This window comes from Phragmites australis, chromosome 15, assembly GCF_958298935.1.
Source record: "Phragmites australis chromosome 15, lpPhrAust1.1, whole genome shotgun sequence".
NCBI classification, from domain to species: domain Eukaryota; kingdom Viridiplantae; phylum Streptophyta; class Magnoliopsida; order Poales; family Poaceae; genus Phragmites; species Phragmites australis.
Genome location: NC_084935.1, coordinates 822,950 through 847,195, shown reverse-complemented (window position 1 = coordinate 847,195; position 24,246 = coordinate 822,950). Strand labels below are relative to the sequence as shown.

Sequence of the window (24,246 nt, the reverse complement as noted above, 5' to 3'; positions counted from 1 at the left end):
AAGAACGAGATTATGGCTAAGCAAGGATCATACTGTTTAGTATTATTTTGTTCCTTTCAGCGGTGAACTTAAGTCAATGCTCCTCTTCAACTCAAATGAAACCCAGTTTTCTCATCATGTCCTCCAGAAAGCTCCACTCTATTTTATCATAGACTTTACTCATATCTAGCTTAACAGCTGCCAAATCCTTCGAACCACTTGTTCCTCATATAGTGGGCCATTTTATATACTAGCAACACATTGTCTATAATTAATCTTTTCAGAACAAAAGCACTTTGATACGGAGAAATAATTTTTGGGAGTATCACCTTTAGCCGATTGGACAAAACCTTTGAGATTAATTTGTAGATAACATTACATAAGCTAATTGGTGATGTGTTGTGTTACTGTGTTACTACAATATCATATCAAATTAAGGTAAATGCTGAACTCACAAATCGATCACTCCACCATGAGGAATAAGACAAGGAGACCCATTATCCATGTATATTTTTATTATACGTGCGGAGGGTCTGTCTGCTTTGCTTGAGGAGAATAACCTTTGTGGGATTGAGATTTGTCAAGGTGCTTCAGGAATCAACCATTTGTTCTTCACGGACGATTCTTTGATTCTCTTGAAGATAAATGGTGATGCACCAATGATATTGCAAGAAGTTTTGCAGTTATATGATGATGCATCAGGACAAATGATCAACATGGAAAAAAACAACAATCATGTTTAGTAAAAACACACCAACTACCTAAAAGCAGTGGTTCATGAATCAGTTGAGATCGTCTAGTGAACTGCAAAACGATTGATACTTAGGGTTGTCGATCTTCATTGGCCAATCAAAAACCAAATCTTTTGAGTACATTAAACAAAATATTTGGGGGCGCATTCAGGGCTGGAAGAAGAAATTGCTATCACAAGCAGGAAAAGAAATTCTGATAAAGGCAATAGCCCAAGCAATACTGACATATGCCATGTCTTGTTTTGACCTCACACAAATTGGGCATTTTTGGTGGAGTCAACAGGAAGAAGATGGGAAAATACATTGGATTAACTGGGAAAAGATGACCTGATCCAAAGAAAAAGGGGGCTAGGATTCAGAGACTTGCATGTTTTCAACAGGGCCATGTTGGCACAGCAAGCATGGAGATTCCTAACAGATTCAGAATCTCTCTATGCTCGAGTCCTTAGAGCTTGCTACTTCCCAAATGACAATCTTCTCAGGACGACATCAAAGGCAGGCATATCCTACATGTGATTAAGTATCCTGAAAGGTGTACAACTGGTCAAGCAAGGAATGATATGGCGTGTCGGTAATGGCGTTTCTATCGACATATGGAACAACCCATGGATCCGTAGAGGTACAATCCGCAAGGCAGCTACACATAAAGGCCAATGCATACTAACCCGTGTATCAGATTTAATTGATCCTATCACAATGAAGTGGGATTCAGTGCTGTTGGAATCTATATTTTCTTCGAGTGATGTCGATACCATTTTGTCAATCCCATTAGAAGAGAATTTTGATGATATGCCTGCATGACACTTTGATCCAAACCAAAGGGACAATTTTCAGTGAGATCATCATATAAGTTGGGAATCAGTTTAAGAGATCAAAAACTAATGCGTGATTTAGAGGCATTAAACAATGACATAGCTAAAAGGTCGATCTGGAGGAAGATCTGGCAGCTGCGGGTGTCGAACAAGATGAAATTATTCCTTTAGAGATTGGGTCACAATAGTATTCCGTTGCATACTAGCTTAGCTCGCCTGGGAGTTGACATTGATACACTATGTGTGTAGCAAATTAGATGAGGACGGAGGTCGCCTTTCTCTAAAATGTAAATAGGTTAAGTAAGCATGGAGAAATGAAAATATGGAGGAAATCTGAGTGAGATTATTGAACTGAACATCAGCGCATGAGATGTTTAGCACTGTATGGGCTTTGGATTCAGATGGAACAAAATCAATGCAAGGGAGAATAGCATAAACAACGAAAAAATTAATCGACATATAGCCTGGCTTTTGTTGGATTTTAATCAGTTAAAGAAGAAGCCACACGAATCGAACATCCATCAGAAGTCAAGATGTAATGCTCCCCCAAGTCAAGTCCTAAAGGTGAATATTGATGGCTCTTTCAATGAAAGAAACAAATCTGGAGGTTGGGGCTTTGTTGTGAGGGATGAAGTTGGTGTGTTTCAGACAAGAGGTCTAGGCCGAATTGACAAAACAACTAGTGCATTGCACATTGAACTGGTAGTTGTCCTAACAGCGCTTTGACAAACTAATGATTGGGGAATGACAAGAATAATTCGTGGAAACTGATGCTACAAACTTAGTTGCTGCTTTGAAAATGACTTTCTTCGATTTTTCTCTGTTGGGTGTTCTTGCTATGGAAGCCTATTACCGCTATACTTCAATGTAGTCGAAGTTGGTTTTTGTCCATGAGAATGTAATTCGGTAGCAAATGCTCTAGCAAAATTAGGTCATGGTCTTGTTAGGAATGGTCCTAGGCTATGGCTAGACCATTATCCGGGCTTTGTAACCAGTTATGTGACCAACGATTTAGAGCCTTTGATTTAATAGAATTCGTTTCCACTAAAAAAACATGGCGTGCAGACTGTAGCCTATTACGCATACGATGGGTTGTATACGTCGTTGCTGACGTCCTTATCATTTTTTACAAAAACAAATGTTTTAATTTTGACCTCTGCATAAGGTATGCACTTAACCATCCATACTAAAAAAGTCCAATCATAGCTGTAAATGAGGAGCCAACAAATAGCTCAAACTTTTAAAAGTAAATATGATGCAAATCGAACTCAAGCACAAAACATATAAAAAGACATATACCAATGCTTGGCGAAGATATCTCTAACCATAGGAACTACAGATGAACCAATACTCTTATGCTCTCAAGGCTAGACTAAAGGTATGTTTGATTCTTTACCATACGATGTCACACTATTTGCTAAACTTTGTCTAAGACGTGACTAACAATTTGTTAGCTATAACTTAGGTAAGATTTGACTAAATCATAAGTCTATGACAGGTGAAATTTAGAGGTGAAAAAATATAACATGTCAGAACTATAATATAAACTAAATAGTTGACACAGAAAATATAATAAATTTTAGCAAACAGTGATAGCCAACCACACACAGCCAAAGCCGAGCAGCAGCAGAAGCATCATCACACCACTCCACTTGGGTATAATGTTGCGTGCTCCCAAACGGAACATGTGCAATGTCTTGAACGATTTCTGGGCCCACCTGACAGGCGCCGCCGTGTACACGAAATTCGACGCGCAATTCAACTGGTCTCCCACGATCGCGACCGAAGGCGACGGGCCGAGATCCAACGGCCCAGATCTCTCCGCGCTGTTCCCTCCGCCTCTTAAAGGGATCCAATGCCGCGAGCCACTCGTGAAGGAAAAGGGGATTTTTTTTTTTTTTTGAGACGCCCGCAACACAAAAGCCAAACCCAAACCCTCGGCGAGGACACCACCGTGGCGGTGGCGATGGCGGCGGATGCGGCGGGGCTGGTACCCGCCGGGCCCGGCGACCTGGAGAGGAGGGTGATGGCGTCGGTGAAGGCATCGGAGGCGCGCGGGGACCCGCCGCTGCTGCGGGCGGTGGAGCTGGCCCGCGTCGTCGCCGGGGAGGGGGCGGGGATCCCCAGCGCGGACCTCGCCGGGATCCTCGTCTCCAACCTCTGCTTCGCGCACAACTCGCCCTCGCTGTGGAAGCTCCTGGGCCAGGCCATGGCCTCCCGCCTCCTCTGCCCGCTCCACGTCCTCGCGCTCCTCACCCCCAGGTGCGTGTTTCTGTTCGTGCGCGAATTGGATTGCTGTCCTTTTGAGTTCTCTCTGACTGTGACTGACTTCGCGGTGGTTTTGTAGGGTGCTGCCGCAGCGGCGAGCGCAGCCCGAGGCGTATCGGCTCTACATGGAGCTGATGAAGTGCAACGTCACGTCCTCCTCGCTGTCAATGGAAGCTGGCCCTAACCGTGACAAGTAAGACTAAAGCTATATAATGTGCGAGCAGTTGACATGGTTTGGCCATAGTACCATGCTAGTGTATTCGATATCTGACGTGAGTTTTTTTTTTCAGTGTAAAATATGTTTCCTCCATTATATCTTTACTATGCACAAAACTATATAGATCTTGTGCTCCACATAAAAAAAACAATGGTTCTTATCTTATTTCTAGGCGAGCTGAATTTTTGAACTTTGAGTTGCTCTACTCAGCATCAGCATTTCAAAAACACAAACTCTACAATTCTTTTGGATTTTTCAGATATACTTTCTATTTGTGTTGAAATGCATCTATAAAATTGAAAAAAAATGTACAACTGAGTTAAAAACTTAAAATATACAATCTCATGAAGTTTGCTTTCATCTTTAAGATGGCGCTGCAGTGGTTAATGCTTAGTATTAAACCTTTTGTTTTTGTTTTCCACTTGTATCAAATTTTGTGCTCATACGTGGAAAACAATCCGACACATTTTGTAGTATCATGAATCTATGGTATATGATATGATAGTAGGTGTTGATCGAGACATTCATTCTTTTCAGAATGACCATAGAATCTATTAATTAAGTTAAACTTCTAATACTATACAGTGACTTGTACACTACTGGCTGTTGCTCATATGCGTTACTGTACTTCCCAGGATAACAAAGTCCATTGATGATGCTTTGCAACTATCAAAGATTTATGGATTTTGTGGAATAGACTTTGGACATGCTGTCATTATGTTTGTGTTGGTTGTTGTCACCAAACTGATCGACAGCATAATTGAGGATTGTGGCTTCCCGTCTGGTTTGGCTGAGGTGCAAGAGGGTGTATATGCCATTGAAGGGCCACAGCCTATGGACCTAGATGTCAAAAGAGCCTCTACTGAGAAGCAAAGTGAACATCATGAACAGTTGCGCCGGAAGAACACTGTCATGGCTTTAGATGTGTTGCATATGATGGTTGCTGATAGAAAGATTCAATCATTTCTGCGCTTGATATTCCTGAACATGTATGTTTCCTCATAAATATTTCTCACAGGTTCTGTGGAATGTATGATATAAAAGTCAAGGGAGTAAGTTTTGTCTATGTATTACCCTATCGATAACTTTAACTTCAGAGTGGTTGCAACTAAGGATGAAATTCATTGCAGAACATAAGCCCAGTCATTTCAAATGCAATAGATGTACAAGCTGTTTTTCTAGTTTAGCTCACCTTGTTAACATACTGACCATGAAGATGCTTATATCCATGGCTTTATATTTTGTCCTGTGGTCAAGCAATATACTTTGGCAACTTGTTGGGTACTTGGATTATCATATATGAGAAATTATTTTCTTTAAGGTCAAATATAAGGATATGATTAGACATAATCTGTATAATTGATAATAATAATGATGTTTGAAGAAAAGCTACATTTCTCAGTTACTTCTGAAATTTTAATAATAACTCCTTTTGCTTTCCACACAGTTGCTTAAATAGCAATTAACTTCTCAGTTAACCATTGAGAATGTAGGATTTATTACCCTAGCCTTCTATTGGGTCCATATTGCCTTGACCATGCATGGAAACTTTCAAAACATACATTTCTGCTCGTTTTATACTTTCTCTGTAGCTAATAATCAACATTACAAATGTGCTAACGAGGAATTTTTTCTAGGTTAGGCCTGAAAAATTCAGTTCTCTAAGCCAGAGGTTGAGTTCTATTGAAGCTCATAAAATGGCATTGGAGAATCTATTGCCTGCTGGGCAAAAAATTAATGGCTTGTTAATAAATATCCGGGGAGTTTGCAGTTCAGAATATCAACCAAATAACAAACGTATTTTGGGTGTTCTTGGTAATACGAGATCCAGTGGCTCCCTGCTGGGCCAACTTACTGGAGCTGGGAGAGCTGCCTGTTGGATAATATTTGATATTTATGTGGAGAATGCAATTGACGGGAAGCATCTAAGTGGTATATCGGCTATTGAAGTTTTAAAAGGTACCCTCTCACTATTGTTTTAAGTCAACTCGATTGTTTGCTCGTGTTGTATTACTGTTGGTGCATGCAAAATATTTTCCTATCTGTTCTGCGAGAATAAGACAAATTTACATGTTGGTTTAACTATGTAGATGAAATTGATCTATGAGTTTGCAATCAAAATATTCAGGTCTTGGTACCAGCTTTCTTGCAACAATGGCATGTACTTTTTTGTGACTAATATTGTGTGTCTCTTAAATCAGAAATGACCAAGACATTGCAAGTACTTAATGAGGCAAGCTGGCAGGAAACATTTAAAGCTCTTTGGATTTCTGCCCTTCGTCTCGTACAGCGGGTGAATAGATCTTTTCATGATAATTGTGAATTATATATTTTAACTTCCATGCGACTTCCTCACTTGTTAATGTTGTAACTAGGCTAGAGAACCTCTTGAAGGGCCAATTCCTCATCTAGATGCAAGGTTATGCATGTTGTTAGCTCTTATTCCATTATCAATTGCTGCAATTCTTAAAGAAGAAAGTGATGTGTTCGGAGCTGAAGTAAATAAAATTCTTCCACGAAGACAAGGGCTTATATCTTCTCTCCAGGATCTGATCCAGTATTCAGGACTTCTTGTACCACCTTCATCAGTGATGAATGCGGCCAATGCTGCAGCCTCAAAAGCAGCAATATTTAAGGCTAATTATAAGGCTGGGGTAGGGAACTCTAACATGATGGGTCAGACTGACTCTTCGACGAAAGCTGGTACTTATACCTCTTCATATTCTTCTTAGTAGTTAGGGTTGTCACATTGGAAAGAAAGCAGATATTACGTTGGTGAGGTACTTAACATAAGCGCTTGGTTTTATCATTAGTAGTCTCTCCGCCAGTTGAGTCCCCATGATAACTATTTTTTGTTACCATATTCACTTGCTAGCTATTCTCAAACATTTATTATCCCTGATTGTTTTAGCCTCTTTCTTTCTTTTTCTTACCATCTATCATTTTTCAGTTGGGAACATGCTTCATCTTATTATAGAAGCCTGTATTTCGAGGAATTTGATCGATACATCTGCTTACTTATGGCCTGGTTATGTTGTATCATCTGGGCCTTTGAAAGATACAAGTTTACCCCAAGAATCCCCCTGGTTAAACTTTATGCAAGGGGTTCCACTTTCAGGTCCACTGAATGATGCTCTGGTCGCTACTCCTGCTTCAAGGTGTGTAAAGTTATATTCACTAATAGACACCCTTATCGTCATTTTTTTTAAGTTGACTCTGCCTGGCACCTTGTATTCCTTAGTTTGTACTTGTTTCTTTTTTGTTTTGTTTTGCTCCTTCTTTTTTAACCTAAATTTTGTTTTGCTCTAACTATGGTTATCATGTTCCTCTATTGATTTGGATTTCTGTTTTGCTTGTTCAGTGTTGCGGAATTGGACAGATTATACAATATAGCAGTAAATGGTTCAGAAGAAGAAAAAACAGCTGCTGCTAAGATTCTGTGCGGTGCATCACTTCTTCGTGGCTGGAACATTCAGGTACCTTGATTTACATTTTTGCACCATATTATGTGAGGGGCTCCCATACAGTTCACAAATATATTTTATAACTGACTGAAATTTTCGTTCCCTCCTGTAATAGAGTTCAGTGATTTTAGGTGAATCAATCTGACAATACAGTATTGCATTTGACTTGTCCATACTCCCAAAGGGACGCTTTCACTATTTACTTTCTGCTCTTTTTAGTTGGAACTTTGGAAATGTCAAATATTTGGTTCTTAGCATAGATGATTGTTCGTCGTCATCCATTGAGCAAATGCACATGAAATTAGTCCCAAAAACCTTGAAAAAAAGAAAAGAAAATGGGTGCAGGACATGCTAGCATATGCTCACTTGCAAAAATTTGTGGACACAGTTATATGAAGTATAAACACTGTAGAAAAAGAAAGTGCACTTATAGTACAAAATATCTGCACACAAGCTTGCCCTTTTCCCCCTTTCTTGCACAGGCCCTTTTGGTCATTTTTATGAACAAAATCTTCATTTGCACATTTGCTAACACGTTCTATGCCTTTCTTTAATTATTTTTGGGGTTATGCTCATGGGCAAACCAAAATGTGTGGATAAGCGTTGATGCTCAGAGTATCCTTGCCCGGGAACTTTTTTCTTTAAGTATTCTTTAAATTTTACATATTTCTCAGGAACATGTGGTTGACATGGTGGTCAAGCTATTGTCACCTCCTTTGCCCTCAAATTCCTCAACCTCAACACATGGGAGCGTGAGCCACTACCTTGCTCAGATGTCCACGTTAAATGTAATCTTACTTGGTGTGTCGTATGGTGATGCCATCCACATTCTTTCTTTGTATGGAATGGTAAGGAAAAATGCATTGCAACTTGGTTGTGTTGACTCTTTATCCGCACAATCTGTTCTTGGCATATTTTCTATTCACAACAGATTCTCACCGCTCTCTGAAAAAAAGGCTCCTTATTTGTTTCATTGTCATCATGGAAAAAAGTGTCATCACATCATTAATCAAAACATCAACAGGTTTAGTGTCCCTATACGATTGTTCTTAGTCCTTTTTTTTGTTCTCAATTTACTGTGTTCACTTTTCAGTGTCTTTTAGAGATGGTGACATGATGTCTTTTCTTTTATAATAACAGTTTAAAGAACTTCTACTATAGTTTTGCAGCCCCCTTGTTAACTTCTTATGTTCTTTATTATTTGCTGGTGTTGTATTTGGTTGTAACAACTGTCACCTGCAAAGCTAATATTTGATGACTGCCCTACCACTGTAGGGCTTCCCCTACTGTTTCCCTTCAAAAAAACATTTGATGACTGCCCTGGCCTTATTGATCAATATGTGCACCATGTAAATTTGTGTGCTTTTGGTCCATTCAGGTTTTTCGTGAGAGCCATCCTACATTATGCACTAATGCCATCTAGGTTCTACTATTACAATGTTACAACTAACACGACAATGATGAAAGCATTTCATCAAATGGACACAAACTATTGCCATTCTTATTTCTTTAATAATTTATAACAATGCCTACCCCAACTTGCTTGAGACAAAGGCTTTGTTGTTGTAATAATTTATTAACAATGTTACCAGCTTTATGTATTTATAAATGCACTTGCGCTGTTTGTTATTCCTGGATTTAAGAAAATCCTTATGTGATGCAGGTTCCAGATGTTGCAGCAGCTTTAATGCCACTCTGTGAAGCTTTTGGGTCAATAGCACCTCCACCTAACCACAAGTCTACCATACTTGGTGAAACGTCTGTTTATACAGTATTCTCTTGTGCATTTCTTTGTCTTCTTCGCTTGTGGAAGTTTTATAAACCTCCTCAAGAGTACTGTCTTGCTGGTCGCGGAGGCTCGGTAAGGCTGGAACTTACTCTGGACTATCTGTTGTTGATGCGCAATAACCGTGTTGAGTTGTCAAATTCGTCTGCCGCTAATAGGGATTCTTGCAACAATAAGGGCTCAGTTAACGAGGTTCATACTCAACCTGTTTATATTGATTCTTTCCCTAAGTTAAGGTCTTGGCATTTCCAGAATCAAGCTTGCATAGCCTCTACCCTTTCTGGTCTTTGCAACAAAAACCCTGTCCATCAAGTTGCAAACAAAATTTTGAGTATGATTTGCCGAAAAATGAATAAAGGTGGGATATTATCTGGTAATGTTTCATCCACTTCTAGCAGTAGTGTCAGTGGTTCCTCTGTAAGTGCACCAGATGATTCTTACCAAAGGCCCACAGTTCCTGCATGGGAATTTTTAGAAGCTGTTCCTTTTGTTCTTGAAGCTGTTCTTACGGCATGTGCTCATGGGCGGCTTTCAAGCCGAGACTTGACTACAAGTGAGGAATCTTTGTTTTTCATTTGAATGCGTTACATTGACTCCCCAAATATTACGGGGGTAGTTAATCTCATTTATATTTGTTAATGTGCTGTTGTACTGCAGGTTTAAGGGATCTCGTGGACTTTTTGCCTGCTTCTCTTGCTGCAATTGTTAGCTACTTCTCAGCAGAAATTACACGAGGAATCTGGAAACCTGTCCCAATGAATGGAACTGAATGGCCTAGCCCCGGTGCTGCTCTTCATTCCATTGAAGCTGAAATAAAAGAAATTCTTGCATCTGCTGGTGTTCAGATTCACAGCTGCTATCCACGTATGATCTGCATCCTGTTTTTGCGCATCAACTTAGTTGCCTTAGTTCAAATGTATTGTTGATATGCTCCAACACCAACATTTCATGTTTTAATACCTTTATTCCACTTATGTTGTCGTATAAAGCTTAAATTGTATTCTTGCAGGTGGTGTCCCGCCAATGCTTCCTTTACCAATGGCTGCACTTGTCAGCTTGACAATTACATTTAAGTTAGATAGGAGTTTGGAGTACATTCAAGGGGTCATTGGCCAGGCACTAGAAAACTGTGCAGGGGGAAGTTCCTGGCCGAGCATGCCCATCATTGGGGCCTTGTGGACACAGAAAGTGCGAAGATGGCATGACTTCATCACCCTCTCTTGTATGCGTTCTCCATTCGGCGGAGACAAAGATGCAGTTGTGCAGCTCATCCAAAGTTGCTTCTCATCCTTTCTGCAGTCATCATCCAGTGGTTCTGACATAACTGCAAACCGTGGAGTCGGGGCTTTACTGGGGGACTCAATCACGAACCAAGGTCTTAGGCTTCCGATGGCCCCTGGTTTCATCTACCTGAGAACATGTCGAACATTCCACGACACTTACTTTGTCAGTGAGGTGATCCTCAAGCAAGTGATCGAGTGGGCCCACAAACTTGCAAACGGATGGTCTTTTAAGGGGCCTCCGCAATTGAAATCAGGCCGGACACCACTATCTTGTGCAGCATCTATGGCACATCAGGTTGCGATGCTTGGTGGAGGGCTCCTATGCATTGCAGGTGGACCTCTTGTGGTCCAGGTGTTGTATGAGGAGACCTTGCCAACACTACTGCTATCAGCCAGGGAACAGAGTTTGAAAGACCCTGGGCCAGTTTCTAGCACACTCCAAGGTTATGCCCTGGCCAACATGCTCTTCTTCTGTGGCAGCCTGCTCTGGGGAGCGGATAGGACTTCTCCTGTCATGAAATTGTCTTTCCTATCTAGGAGACCGAGAGTGGTGAGAACGCACATGGATTTCATTGCTGGTGTGTTGGATGGGCACATTCTTCTGGGCTGCGACCCAGGTACCTGGAAGGCATATGTGTCGTGCTTTGTGTTCCTGGTGGTGAAGTTTGTTCCATCATGGTTGCGGGACATTAAACTAGACACGCTAAAGAAGATAGCTGCTGGACTTCGGAGTTGGCATGAACATGACCTTGCTCTATCTCTTCTTGAGCGAGGAGGACCGCAAGCAATCTCTGTTGTAGTCGAGACCTTGCTGTGATTTTGCCTTCTGGACATTTTGCTCCCACCTGATATGGTAGTCGTCGTCGTCGGAGTTTTGATGGTTTGAGGTTAGTGATGTGAGCTCTGGTTCCAGAAATGAAGTTGTGAGCCATCAGGACAATTGTATTATGTAGTAGCCTGAACCCATCAGGGTTTTCAGGAATCCAAATACTCAAAGAGTCTGCGACCTACAATGTGTAGAATAACTTGAGCACTAACGTGTAACATATGAGAAGTTGTACTGATAATCTGTATTTTTCTCGGCCCCTCGAAGACTTTAGCATCATTGGCTGCGGTGAAGACGTGAAGTTGTTGCAAGGCATTCGTGTTGTTGTCAACCTGTGTTAACATGGAGCCCTGCTATTTAAGGGGCGTGCGAGCAAACCTTGTCAATTTTCCGACAGCCTCTTGCTCTTTCCTTTTGTGGAATTTTTTCTCTCCGTCTTTTTTTTAAAATATAGTTTGCATGAGAAAATTTTGGTTCAACAAAGTTTTGAAAAAAAATTGCACAAGAAAGTTTTGCTCAAAAAGTTGAGAAAAAGTTAACGAGAAAATTTTGATTTTGAAGTTTTGATAAAAAAAAAAATCGAAAAAATTTACGTGAGTCCCTAACATGGGACTACATAATGTGTACTACTACAAGTCTACAACCATGTACCACCTAAATTTAAGGAAATCGGCGCTGATCCATAGCAACCTCCACTATCGATCGTAAGCACGCTAGGAGAAAAGTATTTTGTAATTTTGACTTTTGAACCTCACTAGTTATTATGCCCAAGAAACTCTAACAAGGAGCTGATGACAATCGCTTATTTCGAAGCTGCAGCTGTTTCGCGATCCTAAGCTATGTTCGTCCTAAGCGAAGTGCTCAATTTCTTAGTGCAATTCACAAAGAGATATATTAACCATTGACAGGATTACAATCTTTCGTGATTACATCCATTAAGAAGTTTGGGACGTTGCTCGACCAAGTACAAAGTTTATTCATGAGATTTGCTTGTTTGGTACATAAGAGTATCTCTAAAATACTATCTAAAACTCACTCCTACATTCTTATATAAGAAGATCTTTTAATAACATTTTCTCCTTAAATCTCCTTCATCTCCAACAGACTATGGATATCCTATTTTCTATATTTTCTCTTATGTGTCGCTGACGAATGGATCCAACCCGTCATACACCCACGGAGATTAGGGCGGAGCTAACCACACACAGAGCTAACTAACAGAGGGGCTCCCGTTGCACGACGGGCTAGCGTCGGGACGGGACGAAATTGACGCGCGCCAAAGCACCCTATGACCATGTAGAAGCTCATTATGGTGGAGCTCTGGTCGGTGGAGCAACGCTGGTGGTGGTTCGATGTGGAGATGGGAGGAGGCGGCAATGGAGGCAGCAGTGGCGTAGCTTCAAATCCGGCGAGGGTGATCGATGAGCTGCAGCATGGAGTGGTCAAAAGGAAGCTCGGTGAGGGATGATGGAGGAGGTTGTGGCTAGGTGGGGAAAAGTTGAAGGAGAGCTGTTGCTGGGTCGGACACGGGATGGCAAAGCGGCCGGGTGTGGGCACGAGAGGGTGGGTGGGTCCACGGCTGTTAGATTGATATGGAGTGGTGGGCGCTCATGAGAAATAGAGAGTGAAAGGGGTGGAATAGGGGTTGGTAAAGATTAGGAGTGAGACAGGAGGTTAATGATTTTGGTCTATAAGTTCTTAAATTTAGCTATAGATAGTTGAATAGAGAGGTTTTAGAGATGCTATAACAAAATAAAATTGAAGAAAAACTCCTACCTAGCTCTTGGATATTAAGAAAGTGCTCAATTTAGGTATCTTTAGAACACAGGATTCTCAAAATAAAGGAATAGTAAAAACGTAGAATTGGAATGCCGTAGCACCTTGAATCATATGGAATGGAAAAACACAGTAAAAGGACAAGAATGACCGTTTTGATGGAGCACAGGAAAAATATAGGTATCAGACGAGAAAGGTAGACACAACGAAAATTTTTCATGAGGTTAGATTTTATGTTACAATTCCTCTAAAATTCTTATGAAAGAAGCTATTCCAAAGGATTTTTATAGTAATTTGACAAGCCCATTCATTTGTTCCAAATGACTCCTATAGAAAAAAAAAATCCTAAAAAATTTCTTCAAAATTCCTATAAAAATCCTACATCCAAAGGAGGCTTTACCAGGGAAAAAAACAACGAAAGAAGCAAAATGCTCAATGTTTAAGGATTGGTAGTGGCATTTGACGGAAGCTATCCTGTCGAGGCTGAAGTTCTAAAGGTCCCATTAGGACTTTTAGAGCGGGTGCTTGGAGTGAGTTTTAAGTGGGTGTTTGCTTAAAAGGACGGAGTAAAATGGAAGGGAAGATCTTTATTTTTTTAATAGCCAGTAGGAATGAGATCATTCTTTCTAAATAATATTCTCTTAATATACTGTATAAAGGTATCTCTTCAAATCAGTGGGACGAAACCATCCAACTTTACTAATCATGTTTATTACTAAAATGATTAGTGATATTAATATATTTATATTACTTATTAGCATATATTACTATGGGATTAGAATTTATAGCGGTTAATGTGCTAATTAGTAATAATTAATGAGCTAATTAGAGTATGATTAGAATTAATTAGTAATGACTATGGCAAATACACGTTAGTGCATATTGATTAGTATATTATTAATAATTATTATTTAAAATTAAAAGATATAATTAGTTAATGATTTTTGTCCTCATCCCTCCAACAAAATAAAAAATAGGCTCATCCTATCTATTAAAAAAAGATTATCCCTTTTAAAAACAGAAACAGTACTATCCCATTCTACTTTACTCTTAACCAAACATACTCTGAGCAGAGAGAAAGGGTTTAAGAATGGTGCACTGAACCATATTGCAGCCCATGATGTCCACACTTAAAAAGCTGGAGGGGCGTAACTAGACGCGTCGATTCCAATTGATTAAAAATTTATTTGTTTGCCAGCTAACATGACACATAGAAGAAATCGGTGAGATCCAGGACGGTTGCTAGGAGATGAAACAATATTTTATTTTCACATAGCTCCCATAGAAAAATGGAGGAAGTATATAGTGGATTATACAGTTATTTGCTGGCGATGACTTATCCTATATTTATCCGAAAAGATTTGGCGGGAACATCGACAAAAAACCGCCCTTTCCCCTCCCCATCCCCCGAAACCCCCCCACCTTCACCGGCCGCCACCGCCACCACCCATCCGATCGTCACCAACTCCCCTCGCCTCCTTCCTTTCGAAGCCTCAACCATTCCGCTCCCGTGCAACCATCCCGGCGGAGCCCCCTGCCAGAATGGAGCCGGCTCTGAAGGCGAGCATTGCTCCTACCACCCGCCCCCAAACCCTAGCACCGCCACGGGTTTCGCGAAAACCCTAACCCCCGGCGCTGGTCTAAACTCGGGCGTTTGTTCCTGTGCAGGGCTATTTCGGGTACTCGGCGTTCCGGCCGTACCAGAGGGAGATCATACAGAAGGTCCTGGATGGACGGGATTGCCTGGTCGTCATGGCCACCGGCAGCGGCAAGTCCATCTGGTAACGCGGCCGTCATAGCTTGGTTTCTGTGTTGTTGGTGAGGAATTGGGTTGCCTTGCGCGTGACGTGTGGAGGTTTGCTATGTGGAGGTGTGCGAGTGACAGCGCTTCTGTGGTAAAGTCTAAGTTGGGGTGTTGCATTTGGTGGGTAATGAGGAATACCGATTTGCGGTTGGGTTTTTTTGGTTGCCTGGGATATTTTCCGGGATTGTGTGATTGACGGGTAGCAATGAATGCATGAAAAAATGTAGGTATTTGGCGGTAGAATTGTGGTCTTTTAGATTTATTAAGTGTAACATTGATTTCTCTGCCAACGTATCATCAGGTCAGTTAGGGGCTAATACCGCTCAGGAAATCGTGAGAATTTGAGCATTCCATTGATACCAGCAGATATAATATCTCAGCAAGCACTATAGAGCACCTTTTCTCTGTTTCATATTTGTTGGCGTTTGTAAGGCTTTTACAGCTGACCATCCTATCGAGTTATTTCTATGAGCAGTGGGTTAGCTGTAGGGCGTCAAAGCAAAACACTTATAGTTTGCTAATTTGTTATTTATGAACATAGAAATTTTGTTCCTGTTAAAGGTTTGCAGCCGACCCCAGTTCCCTTCCCTCAAAGGAACGAAATGGGTTCCTATTTTGCCCTATTCATTTGTCAATCAACCACAACTTGATTATTTCCTCTTTTATAGTAAAATTACAATTTGAGCATGGCATCCCTTTTCTGGCAGCTATCAAATCCCTCCACTGGTTACAAAGAAGACAGCTGTTGTTGTAAGTCCTCTTCTGTCCCTGATGCAAGACCAGGTAAGTTTAAAATGTTAACTATACTATCCTCAGTGCTTTGCTCATTGTGGATTTTCCTTTTTGACTGAAAATCTTGCTACGGATTTCATTTGCTTAAAACAGGTCATGAGTTTAAAACAAAAAGGTGTGAAATCTGAGTACCTTGGCAGCACCCAAACGAATAGCTCTGCCAGCAGGGAGGCTGAAAAGGGCATGTTTGATGTGCTGTACATGACACCAGAGAAAGCTATCTCACTTCCTTCAAGGTGAAATTCTATGATATTTTAAAAATAATTTAGATGATATGTAAGCACATGGTGGGTTTTTACTGTCAAAGTTTGTAGTGCTTGACATGTTCTTGTGAGGGTGAGGCCACAATAAGCTTTTGCAAAACTTGAGCAGCATATGCCTTTTTAAGTATGCAGGGCTAATCGAGAAGATTCCGCATAGTTGGTCTGAAAATTGAAGGCCTGTACATATTATGTCATTATATGGATGCTCCAAATTATTCCTCTTGTCAACCTTATTTCCTCAAAGTAACAGAGATGTAGCTACCAATAGAGATGTATGGGGTGTAACGAAGATTTATTTTAAAGAGCTCGTTACTTTGGGCTGCTGGGCTGCTGGCATATCTGGCTCCAGAGGAGTAGGTGTATCTTTGATAAAGTGCCTCCAAATAAACATCGATGAAAAGGAATGCTAACAGCAGATATAGATTTGCTCAAGGAAAGGGCTTCAAAGAAATTTCTTGCCTCGCCTTCTGGATTGGCTGCAATACAATTAGAAGATGAACTCCTTTCCGGGTAGATAGATATTAATATAATAGTGTCGTGGCCTTGTATAATCTTAGTATCTGTTGGTGTTGTAGACTGTATATTATGTATAATATTCAGTAACGTCCTCCCCTACTGTTCCAAAAAAAGACATGTACCTTTTTATTCTGTTGATGTACCTTTTTCATGTTTCTGTCCAGATTTTGGAGCAACTTGCAGGCTGCTGGGATCTGCTTGTTGGCCGTTGATGAAGCACATTGCATATCAGAATGGGGCCATGATTTCAGGTTGTTTTTTTTTCTTCTGTTGCATGAAGCACTGCCTCATAAAAAAGTTTTGGCACTTGGTCATTTGAGTTTCATAAGTAATCTATGTATTCAATTTGAAAATCCTGTATGTACTGATGAAAAAAGTATTCGTGGTAGTTACTATGTAACAGAGGGATGTGCTATATTTGCTTAAATATCCATATTTTGAGCTGATACAATTGCACCTTTATGGGCGTGGTTGTCAAAATAGCCCCCCTCCCCCATTCTTTGCTACCAAGTTTGTGGGAACTGATCAGCATTTTCGCCCCCTCTCCAATCGATTCCCACAATTCAATCCATCTTGTATGCAGGATGGAGTACAAGCAGTTGCATTCATTGCGTGACCTTCTTGTGGGTGTCCCCTTTGTTGCATTAACTGCAACAGCTACAGAAAGGTATGGATGTTGCACTATCACTTCTTTCCTTGCTTGTTCGTTCTTTGTCCTTCTTTTGGTGATATCTAATGCTAGTATATATTTTCTTTGCTTAAAGGGACGGGTGAAAAATATCAGCTTTGGAACAACAAAATTTCCTAAAGAAAAATAATAATCAGTATTAGACGATGCCCTTAGAGGTTATTAGTTGTTTGGTTGTTCAGATATCATCAAGGCATTGATGAAACATATTGAGTGAGTTCAAGGGATTTAAAGTCGGGGGTTGACAGGTGTTAGTTGGTTTCATCGTGTCTGGGTGTGCAAAGATCACTACTTTCAGGAGCTGTGATGTTTCATTGTCACATTGTCACTGAAATATGACTTTTATGGGTGTCGTAGAGTTTACAAACAGGGAAAACATTGTAGGTATTTGTGTATTATTACCTATAAATAACCTTGTCATTGTAATGACCTCCCACCACATTGTTGCTCCTTTTTTTTATTGGTTTTCTACTATGTATTCATCCTTTTCCTCTCTGTACCAAAGTTCGGATACCACTTTCTAATTTTGTAGGGTACGCGGAGATATTTCTAATTCCTTGACTCTACACAATCCTCACATTGTGGTTGGATCGTTTGATCGTCCTAACCTTTTCTACGGTGTGAAATCATGCAACCGATCTACATCATTTATCAGTGAACTTGTGAAAGATGTTTCAAAGAGGAGTACTGAGGGTGAGTCAACAATAATATACTGTACGACCATCCGGGACACAGAACAGGTTTGTGAATTTTCAGAATTATACATTTTGAACTTGCATATCCTGATGCCTTAATATGCAGAGAATGATTGTTTCCCCATACAAATAGGAGTTGAGCATTTTTCAAATTAGATGGGTGCACGTCAAATTCATGATGAAAATAAGACTTGCAATGTGAATTAGTTATAGCTTTGTTTTGATCTTTCGAGTAACATGTATTTTCTTTCTTTTTTTATGGTCAATGTGAGAGATTTCAGATTCTATCCACATTTTATATGGATAGATGTGCTAAAGTCAACTATAATTTAGAAGTAAGATTTTGACAGTTTTTTGGCAGGTTTCTGGAATAATTTGATATTTTTGGGCTTCTGTGTTGATTTCATATAACCTGCTTTTAGTACATACTACAGTATCACCGTATTAATTTGGGGATAGTGTATTAGATATATGTAATCATTTCCCCCCCAGGTACATGAGGCATTGGTTACTGCCGGAATCAAGTCTGGCATTTACCATGGTCAAATGGGCAGCAGAGCTAGAGAGGAATCCCATAGGTTTGTCATCTATTCAATGTCTACTTGTCTTTTGGGTGGCTGTTCATTATGTTCTGCTTTTTACTATCATTTTTCTTTAGCAACCCAAATCCTCTGACTTTATTATTTTGAGTTTTAACCAATGCTCAAAATGATGTTTTGAACCCATTATCGGCATTCTCTCTTAAGAATGATTTTGTCGAATTATTTTTGTTGGCCTGTTAGATAGGCTTGACCATATCACTGCACTCCTAAGTGCTGTGATTTGGTCTAGTCTCAACATTCTATGTAAAATATTTGCCAAAAGTTGTTTTTGTGTTAGATACACATTGATCATATAAGCAGTTAAATGGAGGAAAGAAACGTTTAGACAGATAACAAAGGTTTAGGGACATAAGGTTAGTCAGTTATGTGATTTCTGCATCCAACTTTTTACAAACGATGGTGGCAGCATTATGATTGATCATTGGTTACGGTTATCATTTGCAGATCATTCATTAGGGACGAAGTTCTTGTGATGGTAGCAACTATTGCTTTTGGAATGGGTATTGATAAGCCTGATGTTAGATGCGTAATACACTATGGGTGCCCGAAAAGCCTAGAATCCTATTACCAGGAAAGCGGGCGTTGTGGAAGAGATGGACTGCCTTCAGTCTGCTGGCTATACTACCAAAGAAGTGATTTTACAAAAGCTGACTTCTATTGTGCTGAAGCAAAAAATGTATGTAAATGACGTGCATGTTGGATGTTTGTTCACAATATCTCTGTAGCTTGGTGCTTCTGCCTTTTGCTTCCTTTTCCCCCTCTTATGAATGTTTTAATTCATCAACAGGGAACTCAGAGAAAAGCAATCATGGATTCCTTCATGGCAGCACAAAAATATTGCCTCCTTTGTACATGCCGTAGGAGACTCTTGTTGCAGTATTTTGGTGAAGAGCGCAACAGTGACTGTGGTATGGTTTCTCGGTTATTTAAAAGTTTAAGAATTACTCTCTCCGTCGCTCTACGTGGTTCTGCTTTTGCATGGCGGCGGGTGCATACTCCGATGAAGATGATGAATAGGACCTTGATGTATTTCTTTGCAATTTCCTTCTTTCTCAAGGTCATGAATGTAAAAGGGGATGTACTAATGTGCAATTATTAATATAACCACTACCCCTTTCGCAAAAAAAAAGAATTATTCTGTCCGTTTACAAATAATTGACAACTTTGACTAACAAAAAGTTTCAATTTTTTAATTAAGTAAAATGAAAAGGTATTGTTAGTTTTGCCATAAAAAATGTTCTAAGAATATCACATACTTGTCACTATTTGTACATACATTTGTGAAAAATTAATCGGTCAAAGTTTGAATGGTGGAATCAAAGAATCTCCCTGACATTTATTGGCTAGTGGGGGTGGTTGTCACCCAGCCAACAAGGGTTCGATTCTCACCTCTACATATTAATGCCAGGGTGGACGTCTCTCCCCCTAGTCGATTTTTTTTTTGGTGAATGGTGGAATCAAAGTTGTTAGATATTTGTAAACAGAGGGAGTCGTTTGGACTAATCTGTGAATATTGTCCATCTGACATAATTGAGGTTTCGTTTGTCTATTCTTCTAGTAGTTTATTTCATTTGGTTAGGAAGTATCATGAAATATTATCTTAACTTTCTTTAAAACAACATTATCCCAACTGGTGGAATTGCCATGCAGCGACACAAAGATTATGACAGATCTCTTGATCTACAGGTAATTGTGATAACTGCACAGCAGTAAAAAATGAGAGGGATTTGTCAAAAGAATCCTTCATGTTGCTGTCCTGCATCAAGTCTTGTGGAGGACGCTGGGGCCTTAATTTGCCTGTTGATGTTCTCCGTGGATCAAGGGTAAGTTTTCTATCCTTTTTACTTCACAATTTTCTACAGTTATATATTGGCTATTCACACTTGATTGGATGAGATCATTTATGTACTGATAATTTTATTACCTGGAACAACCATGGGACTGGATCACTGCTAGTTATTCATTTCAGTGGAATGTATTGTTATCTTCACTGCAGTCTTGGCATACAGATTGTACAAGTCTTTCACGATCTTTTTTACTATAAGATCAAAGTGCTAGATTGAACAGTATTTTTCTTAGAACTTAACCTTGGTCACTAAATTGCTTTTCTGGAAAGGAAGATGTTGCATAGCAAATATTTTGTCATTTTGTAGGCCAAGAAGATTGTCGACAACAGTTATGATAAACTTCAAATGCATGGACGAGGTAAAGACTATTCACCAAACTGGTGGAAAGCGCTTGGTGGTCTCCTTATAGCACACGGTACTACTACGGACCTCTCTGTTCATTCATTCTTGTGAGCTGTAGAAAGCAGCACCTCTTCAAAATTACCAATTCTGGATGCGTACAGCCAATTCTATTGCTGTCATTTTTCTAGGGGAAAAGATTGCATTATGAAAAGATTCTTGTGAGTTAAAGTAATGTTTTGGTTAGCTTTGAGCCCCCAAATCTTATTATGACATACAAGCAAATGGCATATTTCGTATCCACAGTAGATTTTATTTGTCCTGAATAGCCCTCAATCACTGAATATATGGCCGTAATAGGTGCATTAATTTGACTCTTAGGAATTTATCCTTTTATGGGTATCTTCATTTGTCGATAGAGCAAGCTCTGCCTGTATAACTTGTTGATTTCTCATGTTGTATTGTAACCTGTGAAGTTAAGAAAGTATGTGACCGGGCTAGCAACCTTTCTATGTATAGCACATTAATGAATTTTCCTCTGATTTACTTGCATTTTCAGTGTTTGATTTCTGTAGTATTATATATGGTGCATATTAATGACCACATTTAATTTACCACCGATCGTTCTTATTTAGAAACATCTCAGCTACTGACTTTTCACCTTTTTTTTGAACTGCTGACTTTGGATCAGGTGTCAGAGATACTTCTGTCATCCTGGCATCCACTCATCCTTTCTTTGTTTTATCAATGTCCAGATTATTTGAAGGAGACTGTCCGCGATACATTTAGATCTGTCAGGTGCTGTGTTGAGGTTTTCCCTTTGTTTTCTGTTAGTCATTCTATCTATTCTCTTTCTCTAACACCTTTCGAATTTAGTCTTTATGTAAACTTTGCATAAATGTTTAGATCAACCACTCACTCTGTGCATCTATGTATTCAGTGTCAGTCCAAAAGGGGTAGAGTTTCTCTCTACTGCTGATAAAATGGATGGAACGCCACTGGTTTTACAACTGACTGCAGAGATGATTGATCTAGAGGAGCATGGTAGTTCGCAGCACAAAGAAAGTCGTTTAAATCGTGTGGCTACATTAGAGTCTGAAATTTTTTCTGAGGTAAGTTCCTTAGGAAGCTAAAATTTGAAGCCCCCCCCCCCACCCTCTGCCGTGTGGACTTGATTTAACCTGTATAAATTTTAGCTAATTTTGTAGTGTTTTTGTCTCATTATATTTCTTCCAGGATGAATTGAAACTCTATCAAAAGCTCTTGAACGTCAGGATGAAACTCGCTCAAAATATTGGAACCGCTCCGTGAGTTAAAATTCAAATGACAAAAATAAGTATAGGAATATAGGCTAGCTATTGGAAGTTGGAACATGTTGCTAATTAAAATTTTGTGATCCCTTTGTCACAGATATGCTATATGTGGTGATCAGACATTAAGATACTTTGCAAAGATGAGGCCTTCTACTGGAGCTAGACTTGCTAATATTGATGGTGTCAACCAAGTATTGCTTCGAAAACTAATTATACTCAGCAAACTGTCCTGTGTTCGAATACTATGCATTTCTGCAGTGCCTCCAATTTTGAGACATGATAATGAGATCATTGTTTCCCCTCTTATACTCGTATAATGATACATCTGACCTTTTGTTTTCAGCATTTTATCTCGCGTTTCAGTGGCATTTTCATCCAAAATATCTCACAATTGTCAAAAGAGTTGAATCTAGCCTTGGATAATTCGTCAACTGTAGAAAATGTAGCTGCCGTGCCGAAACCTGTACTCAACAACAATCTTCCTGGGAGCTTGGGTGATGCAAAATTGTGCGCATGGGAATTGTGGCAGAAACATGAGTATTCATTCCAGAAAATTGCAGTGAGTTATTGTTGTTTTCGTTTTAGTTTGCCACTGACCTTATATTGAAGTTCACAGCTTTATATGCTAGTGTGTATTCTAGTATTTTCGCAGAGCTGTTCCAATAAAAGAGCAAACTGTTATTACATACATACTTGATGCTGCTCGTGATGGATATGAGATGGACTGGAGTAGGTTTTGCAGGGAGGTTGGACTGACACCTGAGATAGCCTCAGGGATCCGTCTTGCAATCTCAAAGGTTGGATCACGTGACAAGTTGAAGCCAATCAAAGATGAGCTCCCTGAAAATGTAATTCTTCCTCAGTGCATAATTAGCCCATTTCTGTTTGTGATTAAGTATATTGTTGCTTCAGAAAAGCAAATGAACCACTCTTATTAAGCATCTTTTTGACGCAACACTCTTATTAAGCATTGTTCGGTAGTTCATTGTATGTTCATCCAAAGCAGTCATGAAGGTCTAATTTACTTGGAAGAATGCTACATGATAACTGCAGGTAAGTTACGACATGATCAAGACATTCCTGATGATTGAGGGGCATGGATTGTCGGAGCAAATTTTTGGTAACGTTCCTACTAATGGCGCTCCTAGAAAACCAGAGTCATCAATATCCTTCTCCCATGCAAGTGAAGCTGGCGAAAATGGTAATCCGGGGGATTGTGTCCTAGTGGCAGATGCTTGTGATATAAACCCTTCAGCAAAGCGAGGCCAAACTGACGGCATGGTTTCTGCTGAAGAATCGGCAATGAAATTACAAAAGATACAGGAGCATGGAGCAGAATCTACGGACACAACTTGTGGTACCGAAGAATCTATACTAGAGCTGGTTGCCAGCCGCGACGGGGTAAGACACCAAGACATTGTTTTCTGAAGCTGAGTTGTCTGGAAACCCAAGTCGTTCCTGTGTTGACGATTCAAATTGTTTCAGGTATCATTAGAGGATGTCGCCAAGCACTTCAAGGGATCCAAGAGAGAATCTGTTTTCGAGATATTGAACAGTCTCGAATCCGACTTTTCAATTTATAAGAAAAACGGGCATTACATGATCATGTAACAAACTGAGGGGTTGCTACGTCCTTTTTCTAAGAGCTTGGCGTCCTAGGGAGGGGATGCCGGTCTCTCGTACGTGGATGCATGTATATATATGCTTGTGGTTACTTTGTACTATGTTTTCTTGGCTGGTGTGCATGTGCACGTTTTGGGGAGTCGCCGGAAGATGTAGCAACGCTTGTTTTGTTTGGACCCTATGCTATGAATTACCTTTCTGCCTCATCTCGTATATGAGTATCAGGAATCCTGGAACTTTTACCCAAGGTTCTAGTTACTGTTTCACACCGCTCTTTTTCATTGGGTGTTTCGCTGAAGAAAAAGATTGCATGCCCGACGCCCCACTCCAATGCTTGGCTAGTTTTCAGGCACAGTTAGCGTGTGATTGTTTGTATATATATATAGTCTAAGTAGAGTTATATTTATTGAAATTAATACGTTAATTATTTGTATGAAGATAATTTTATAATACTAACAAGTAAACTTTGACTGTATGAGTCTGTATTCGTAGGATGAAAGAAAGTTTACTTCCGAGTTATACGCATCTGCCTGTCAGGTTTCCGGCAAGCAATCAGCCGGCACCGACCCGCACTTCCGCCAGCGATCAAATAAATGTGACC

At 40.0% G+C, this 24,246-nt stretch overlaps 2 protein-coding genes across 2 annotated transcripts; both read left to right on the top strand.

Moving 5' to 3' along the window:
- Positions 1 to 3,407: 3,407 nt before the first annotated feature.
- Positions 3,408 to 11,646, top strand: LOC133893248 (mediator of RNA polymerase II transcription subunit 33A-like). Its single transcript, XM_062334226.1, has 12 exons — positions 3,408 to 3,805; positions 3,891 to 4,004; positions 4,664 to 5,017; positions 5,671 to 5,987; positions 6,230 to 6,321; positions 6,404 to 6,731; positions 6,979 to 7,186; positions 7,390 to 7,504; positions 8,167 to 8,340; positions 9,156 to 9,831; positions 9,936 to 10,142; positions 10,288 to 11,646. Exons 1-12 carry the CDS (start codon positions 3,510 to 3,512, stop codon positions 11,376 to 11,378), a joined length of 3,972 nt encoding a protein of 1,323 aa, XP_062190210.1. The 5' UTR covers positions 3,408 to 3,509; the 3' UTR covers positions 11,379 to 11,646.
- Positions 11,647 to 14,564: 2,918 nt separating this feature from the next.
- On the top strand, positions 14,565 to 23,851 carry LOC133892804 (uncharacterized). The gene is made up of 20 exons (XM_062333758.1): positions 14,565 to 14,723; positions 14,832 to 14,944; positions 15,675 to 15,750; positions 15,853 to 15,995; positions 16,703 to 16,789; positions 17,122 to 17,205; positions 17,759 to 17,966; positions 18,414 to 18,499; positions 18,968 to 19,199; positions 19,311 to 19,431; positions 20,210 to 20,346; positions 20,677 to 20,785; positions 21,465 to 21,507; positions 21,650 to 21,821; positions 21,946 to 22,016; positions 22,120 to 22,213; positions 22,366 to 22,581; positions 22,664 to 22,870; positions 23,076 to 23,423; positions 23,508 to 23,851. The coding sequence occupies exons 1-20, from the start codon at positions 14,706 to 14,708 to the stop codon at positions 23,631 to 23,633; spliced, it is 2,691 nt and encodes an 896-aa protein (XP_062189742.1). The 5' UTR covers positions 14,565 to 14,705; the 3' UTR covers positions 23,634 to 23,851.
- The last annotated feature ends 395 nt before the right edge of the window (positions 23,852 to 24,246 follow it).